This window comes from Euphorbia lathyris, chromosome 3 (assembly GCF_963576675.1).
Source record: "Euphorbia lathyris chromosome 3, ddEupLath1.1, whole genome shotgun sequence".
NCBI lineage: Eukaryota > Viridiplantae > Streptophyta > Magnoliopsida > Malpighiales > Euphorbiaceae > Euphorbia > Euphorbia lathyris.
In genome coordinates, this window is record NC_088912.1 from 71,094,104 (window position 1) to 71,102,300 (window position 8,197).

At 33.1% G+C, this 8,197-nt stretch overlaps 1 protein-coding gene across 2 annotated transcripts; it reads right to left on the reverse strand.

The window, feature by feature from the left end:
* Positions 1-3,150: 3,150 nt before the first annotated feature.
* LOC136221865 ((6-4)DNA photolyase) lies at positions 3,151-7,906 on the reverse strand. Of its 2 annotated transcripts, XM_066009330.1 has the most exons (14): positions 7,474-7,906; positions 7,311-7,382; positions 7,142-7,222; positions 6,840-7,019; positions 6,694-6,765; positions 6,179-6,265; positions 5,913-6,011; positions 5,751-5,834; positions 5,108-5,194; positions 4,920-4,991; positions 4,735-4,848; positions 4,439-4,526; positions 4,266-4,361; positions 3,151-4,149 (listed from the first exon to the last, which is right to left on the reverse strand). In XM_066009330.1, the coding sequence occupies exons 1-14, from the start codon at positions 7,816-7,818 to the stop codon at positions 3,980-3,982; spliced, it is 1,647 nt and encodes a 548-aa protein (XP_065865402.1). In that variant the 5' UTR covers positions 7,819-7,906; the 3' UTR covers positions 3,151-3,979. The 2 variants fall into 2 exon arrangements, with proteins under 2 accessions (XP_065865402.1, XP_065865401.1); XM_066009329.1 differs by having other exon boundaries at positions 5,751-6,011.
* Positions 7,907-8,197: the final 291 nt, after the last annotated feature.

The following is an 8,197-nucleotide window of genomic DNA, read 5'->3' on the forward strand; positions in this document are numbered from 1 at the left end:
AACTTCCACAATCTCCTCCATCCTTCCTCAGTTATGTTTCCTTCTATAAAACCCATGCCAGCCAAAAAAATTTAAATTATTGTTAATTAAACTTTTCAAAAATTTTATTATTTTGAAAAATATTCAAATAGATAAAATGTGAAAATGTATCATATATTTTAAATTATTGTTAATTGAACTCTTCAAAAAATTTATTATTTTGAAAAATATTCAAATAAATAAAATGTGAAAATGTATCATGAATAATATAAAAATAGAAATATTTTATTTTATTAAATTTGTAGAAGAAACCAAATCTTTATTAATGTTTTTTTAATTAATAATTAAATAAATGAAAATTTCATATCTCTATATTGCATAGGTCTAGGGTTGTAGTCGAGCTTTGGCCTGTTCAGGCTCGTCTCGCTATAAAATTAACGAGCTCGAGTCCGAACCGAGCTTTGTCTTGCTCAAGCTTGACTCGGCTCATTAGAAAATAATCGAGATTGAATCGAGCTTCGAGTTTGTTTCGAACCTAAAATCCTCTTTGAACTTAGTTTATTAAGAAAATTATCTGACCATGAATTGTTTGTGAGTAAATCATTAATTATATTTATGAAGTTTGCTCGCAAATAGGTCTTTAATTGTGTACATAAACAAGCTCACAAACAAAGCTCATGAATAAATAAACAAGATGCTTATAAATAGTTCGTCTATTACTCATTTATTATGTTTATGAACGAACTCATCTAACAGCAAATGAAATAATATTAAATTTAGATATTTGTGAACTAACACATAACTATATAATTTTCTACAAAACTAAAATTTGTTCATAAATGTTCTAATCGAGCCTGCTCACGAGCTTTAGAGCCGAGCTTTGGCCTGCTCAAACTCGGCTCGTTTACGAACCGAGCCAATAAATCGTGCTCACAAGCGGTCTTTTACAAATCGAGTCGAGTCTAGCCGAGCTTTTATCGAGCCGATCACCGAGCTGCTCATGAGCGGCTCGGCTCATTTACAACCCTACATGAGTCTTTCACTAGTTATTAATACAAAATGAAATAAAAAGGGAAAATGAGGAACTAAGACTTTTTTATTGAAAAAAACTGAACTGAATTGAATTCCACTGAAACTGAAATAATAATATAATCCTTTAAAAATATCAATAATAAAATAAAAAGCTTATAAAAATAATAATGGTTCTAATAATAATAATAATACAAAAAATAATTATAATTATAATAAATAATGATAAGTTACTGAACTGATCTGAATGCTACTGAATTGAACTGAACTGATTGACACTGAAATTAAGTAATAAAGAACAGAGCCTAAGAATCTTTCGGAATTAGGATTTTACTACAAACCCCTTAAAATTTAACTTAAGAACCTTAAAATTTAACTTAAGGTTCTATAAAAAGAGTCTCTTTAAGATACTATTGCAGTATTAAAAGAACCATAACTTGGTTTTCCTAAAACAACAACTAAAAAAATCACTTAAATTATCATATTATTAAGCACTTAATTTAAGTGCGCTTAGTAAAGGTTTTCTTTAATATTATAGTACTGGTACGTCTCATCCCCCCTCTTCTAGTAATGCAACCTTTGGCCCTTACAAGGCATGGTGTCCCCCTCCTACTGGCGTCATAAAAATTAAATGTGATGCCGCATGGGAGGGTAATGGCTGTGTCGCAAAAGCTGGATTAATTGCTAAAAACTCGAACGGATACGTAATGGCCTCTGCGGGTATTCCTATTGGTATATGCACTTCGGTTGAGGAAGCTAAGCTTCAAGCAATATCTAAACGTGTTAAATGGGCAAGAGACTATGGTTTTATGACTATCAATATTTAATCAAATGCTAAGACGGTGGTGGAAGCTTTGTCACATGGTTCTATCCCTCAATCCTCTCTTTACTTTCAATATATTGATGTAATTAGCCTTAGTTCTCACTTTTCTTTATGCTCATTCTCCTTTGTTCATAGAGAAGGTAATAGAATAGTTCATTGGTTAGCCTCTTAGGCCAAAGCTTTTAATTCTCCTATTGTGGAGGATTGCCCTCTAGGTACCTAAGATTTAATTTGTATGGATTTACCTTCTTCATAATATAATACTTTCTTCATAACAAAAAATAATAATAAATTCAATGTCATAAACTAATATTTCAGCAGTTTTATCAAGCACCATTCAATTATGATAATATTGAGAAAGTAAAAATAAAAAATAATTGAGATCGTAAAAAAATAATAATAGAGAAAGTAAAAATAATGAGTTAACCAAATAGTATGCAACTAGTTTTTGGCCCGTGCGATGCACGGATTCATCTTAATATATAAATATTAATAAAAATACAATCTAATAATTACAATTAATGACATAAATGTGTTATATAAATTAGATATTATTATTTGATTTTCACATTTACTTTAAATAATATTTTTATAGATAAATATAATAATAAAATAAAAACTAATATATTAGATATTATATTATATTTTTTATCAGGAAAAAAGGAGGAAGTGACACCTCAGTTCCATCGTTACTGTTTTATATTATATATAGATATGTAGAGAATTAGAGAGATTTTAGGGATTAATTTAAATTCTGTAGTACTCTTAGATATATGGGATAAAATAATCTTTTTATAGATAAATATACATAATAAAATTAAAATTAATATATTAAATTTTTTATCACTAAAAAAGGAGGAAGTGACACCTCAGTTCCATCGTTACTGTTTTATATTATATATAGATAGATGTGTAGAGAATTAGAGAGATTTTAGGGATTAATTTAAATTCTGTAGAACTCTTAGATATAGTACGGATAAAATAATCTTTTTATAGATAAATATATATAATAAAATTAAAATTAATATATTAAATTTTTTATCACTAAAAAAGGAGGAAGTGACACCTCAGTTCCATCGTTACTGTTTTATATTATATATAGATTACAATTACAATTTGTGATATAAATTTTCAGTTACACGAAGAAACTGAATGGAGAGATTTTCAATCGGTAATTATGGAAATCAGATAATAAATGAAAATTGAGATAAATTATCAAGAGTAATTATGGAATGATAGGATAGATTTTCCATAATATTTATTTATTAGACATCAACTAAGAGTTGGAATAGAATTCAAATCCTATAATGAAACCGAAATATAAACTCCAATTCCAATCCAACAAGGAAACTTCTACAATGTATATATATACACAATCGGGTATACCATAAACAAACAAACCCTAAATCTTATACTCTCTTTCTTGCGCAGCAAACAAGATGGAGAAAATCCAAAAGAGCCTCAAGTATGTATCAGAGAAGCTGATGAAGTTAAAGTTGAAGAGGAAGAAAGATATAATTGAAGTAGGAGATGAAACATGTTTTCCAATTTATGTTGGGGAAAGAGAAGACAATCGTAAGCAATATAAACTTCCAGTGAGGATTGCATCATCTGAAATATTTCTAGGACTAATAGTTGAGTTCCAAAACTACTTGGATGAAGGAACAATAAATCTTCCTTGCTCTGTTAAGAGGTTCGACCGCCTTCTCCCCCTCATGGATCGGGCAACTCGACTCAGAGAAGCATGAAGTTTCTGCCCTTTATTTCAATATTATTACGTTTTCCAAGTTCTGTATGTATCGATTTAGGAAAGATGTACAGTTCACTTGCAGTATTGGATGTATAGATTTAGCACAAAGTTTCAGCTAAACATTAATAAAGGTCTCAAATTCTTGTTGACTTGGAGTTTGTAAGTTATGAAACAAAACTAATAAACTGAATTGATATGCAACATAGAACAACTAACTTCAAGGAAAAACCTTCTAGTTAGAGCTCAATCCTGTTCTATATAAAGTTATGGTTAGCAAAATCATAAAATATGTGTGGAACTGATTCTCTAAATAACTATATGCCTTTTCCATTAGCTGCATAATCCATACCTGTGAAAAGGGTTTGCAGCTGAATGACAAAAATTCTTGGCTCACCTTATCAAATTAACTTCTTCTTGTCTTGCCTTCTACTTTTCTGCTCTTGCTCCGTTTTCCTCTTCAAGTTCTTCGAATCTTCTTCTCTCAGGTTGCAATTCAATTTTTTGTTTAAGGAATAAGCCTCACCCAATTTTCTCTTGCACTCCTTACTTGCAGAATCATGCAAAACCACTGAATATATAAAGGCAACTCAAATTAAAACAAAATAATAATAAAAAAAGAGGTATTGAATTGTACTTTAAAAGTTACAGTAGAAGCTAGTAATGAAGAGACAGGTCAGAACTGGCCTGGTTTTGGATAGTCTTTTCCAATAATGCACTTTGCTTTGGTTTGAATACTTAGTGGTGCTGTCCATGGCTCATAGATGTACTCCTTTGGCATGTCTGGTTATTGACATTTTGCTCATTTATCAAATTGTTAAGGACATTTAAATGTGTATGATCTAAAAACTTAAAACTACCTTCCAATACTGGGAGAAAATGCCTTATGTAATTTCCATTCGGGTCGTACTTCTTCCCAAATGATATTGGTGAGTAGATACGATTATACTTGCCAAAACAAACACCAAAATTCTTAATCAGTCCTTCAGTCACACTAGGAAATAAGTGAACAACTTACAAAGACCTAATGTAACATTATGATTTGAAATTTAGCTTTTGTTGGAAGACTATGAAAATAGCACAGGTGCTAATTTCGATGAAGTTCACAAATTGGCAACGTTATCCCGAAAGCTTTTCACGTGTAAACGCTCGATACCTGATAGAAGAACGATGAACATGATAGCCACAGCCAATTCCCATTATTAATTGCCCAATCTGAATCAATCAAGAGTCTCCCAAAAACATCACGCCCTTTTTCCCAATGCACAAACTACCAGCAGAGAATTAATTAATGTTTTGGAGGAAATTTATGAAAGATATGTATGTTAATTAGCCATATACCAGATCTCCCCGTGTTAGAAAACACGCAACACAATGCCGTGCTAGATGGTGCATCCAACCCCATTTTTGAAGCTACACGAGGAAACATGTAAGCTTCAATCCAACATGATTTCGTATGTAGTAACTGAAAACTTAACTCTGACCATAAATTAAACAATAATTCAGTAGCTCAGTCACACAGCTCTAACCTGAACCATTATAGCATCAATCCAAGGATATCCTGTTCTAGCTTCCCTCCATGCTGCTAGCAATTCGTTGTCTTCATTCCAAGGTATCTAAATTACAATAATAACTAAGGAAACCATGCAAGGAGAAAAATAAAGGTTGAACTGCACAAAAAGAAAATGACAATGTAAATTTCTTCTTTGACTTGCCACATGCTCAAAGCAGAAATCAGAATAACTAAATAGCCTATCAAAATTACTACTAAAAACCCCAGCATATATCTAATTCACAGATCTCCACGTTAAAGTGGGATTTTCTTGTATTATGCTCCAATTGAGAAATAGTATTCTTCTTGCTTGAATTCCTCAAAAAGACTCTTTACATGTTTGGTTAGAATAGCTCATTTGAAAATGACCGGGTAGATAATGGAAAAGTTTCCAACAATTATAGCGAAAAAGCTCAAAGCCTCAAAACACAGAGAATAACACACATTAGAAAAGAAAAGAAAAATCTCCGTCAATGTAGAATATATAACATCAGACTACCAGCTAGTTTACTCTTCACATTTTCCTTTCACATTTACTGGATAAAGAACCTATACAAGGAAAAAGAATGCACGTTTCTAGAGTACCAAGGAGCTTTAGTGAAACACATATTTGTATTTACCTGCTTGCAGATTCTATTATCCTTCATCTGATCAAAGTTAGGAGTGCCAAAAGCCACAGTATAAAAGAAATCTCGCCACAACAACTGCCAGTTTGAAGCTAGACTTAGTCCAGTGAGGCATCTGCAACTTGTATAATGCATAAAACTGAAGTTACAACTGACCTGGCCAACAAGAGAAACTGGTGGCGATGTGTGTTTTTTGACATTTTTATAGACATCTAGAAGGCATTGGTAGAAGTATCTGGAAGAGAGACAGCCAAACTGCCAAACATATTGAGAAAATTGGCACGGAAAAGAAGGAATTATGAAGAATGGCTAGTGCATCCTAGGTTCAGTTAGATTCTTCTAGTGTGAATAGTATAATCATTACTTCTATATGTCATTTAGATATGTTGTAACCAATATGACTCATTGTGTTTGATGCTCACTTTCAAGTACGGTGACAGAACTGTGGTTGCTGGTTTTATAAATGCAGATGGGTCACCCTTAGGTTTCTCAAAATTTGCCACCCATTCCTGCAATGGGAAGTAAAAGAAAATGAGTAAAAATTTGTGAAAACATTAGATAAAGTGTGTAAGAAAATATCAAGTTAAGTAAACCAAAGACATGCAAGTAAAATATAAGAATGGGCTAAAACATACAGATCATAATCCAAAATGGCGAGATGATGCGTAAACAGATCCAAGTTAACACCAATGCATAACCTTTCTTGGTATTCACTAATGAAAGAATTCTGAATTAAACTTGTAGAAGTAGTGTCATTTTCAATTCCTGAATTAGTTATAATCAAATACAAGTACTGGAATAGAGAACCTTTTTGTATAAGGGAAAAAGGAGGAAAAAAATCTCCAAAGGAAAATGAGGGCCTTAAAAACTAATGTTACACTCATCAGGTACTTAGGCTTCCATAAGAAATTTAGCTACGTGATAGTAAAATATCAACCTTTTCTTCGATTGATTCATTTAACCTTTTCAATGCCTCTGATTCACCACCCCTGAAAGGAGTCCATTCATGCTGCAAATAAACTTTCATATTAGCCAGAGTTACCAAGAAGTCGGAACAATCTCAGCACATTGATAGTTTCATACTTGAAAAACATCTCTATAACCAAGTTCCTCTACCGTTGGAACCTCTGAGATTCCACAGCTTCCAACATCCCCAACAGGAGGAAGTGAGGAAATCGTAGTTGAAAGGGGCACTGATGCCCATGAGGGTTGCCCAGCAATCTTTAGAAATGATTGATAACTCAGTGGTGGCTTTCCTCCATTCTTTGTCAACAAAAAATTTGCACCATAAAAATCTAGTAAAGATTAGCATGGTAAAAACTGCAGACTCACTGTTCAACTTCCCATAAACAATATTCAAATAGTTGCAGAATTTTTCCTTTTACCTTTTTAATGATATCTGCAGGATTGAAAAGGGTGTGACTCACTGGAGAAAAAACTTCAATTCCAGCAGAAGAGGCATAATCCTGCCAAAATGAACAAGCATCATATTAACTAACACACTATCTATTGACAAGGATTAGGTCATAAAGAAACAGTTAATTCGGTGGTTACCTTCACTTTAACATCTAAAGCTTGGTAATAAGGTTCTGTATCATATTCAAAGCAAAGCTTCTTCACATCCCACTACAAAAGCAACAAGAACAGAAATGAACAAGCATAGTGACAAAATGAAAAATAAAAAACAAAAGCATAGAGAGAGAGTGTGTGTTCTCACTTGTTTCAAGCAATTAATCAGAACCTGGCTAGGGTCTCCCTTAATTATTAGCAACCTTGAGCCGAGCTTCCTGAGGCTCAAATCAAGATCCACGAGACTCTCCAGCAAAAAGCTGATACGGTTGAGACCCGCAAGTGTGGAACCGGGAGAGGGTGCTAGGGGATCAGGGTCCATGTAATGTGGGTCAATTACAAAGAGTGGGTAAACAAAATGAGACTCCTTAGCAGCATACTGAAGGGCAGGGTTGTCGTGAATCCGGAGTCCCTTACGAAACCACATTAGAGAAGATGACATTGTTAAGGAGTAGGGATAGAGGGGCCTGCAAAGAGAAGCTGAGAATCGCATACGAATTGGGCAGGCAGGGAGAGGGAAACTAAAGTTGTTTCGTTGAGAGAAGAGGGAAAGAAGACTGTTGGCCTAGCGGTTAGTAAGGCGCCACGTTGTGGGTTTCAAAAATGGAGAGATTTTAAATACTACAATAGATGGGACCGGAAAGTCAAAGCCAAAACCCAACAAAGGAAAAATTATCTTCAATATTTATATATTTGGGATAGATTTTAAATTTGCCACTAACAAAAAAAAAAAATTTACTTCCTGAGAATTTATGACAGTTACTTCCTTTTTCGTGCTACGAGTAAGGAATGTGCGGCTGTACTGGATATATTTCAGGCGTATGAAAGGGCTTCTAGTCAAAAAGTCAATTTCGATAAATCTAAAGTCATGT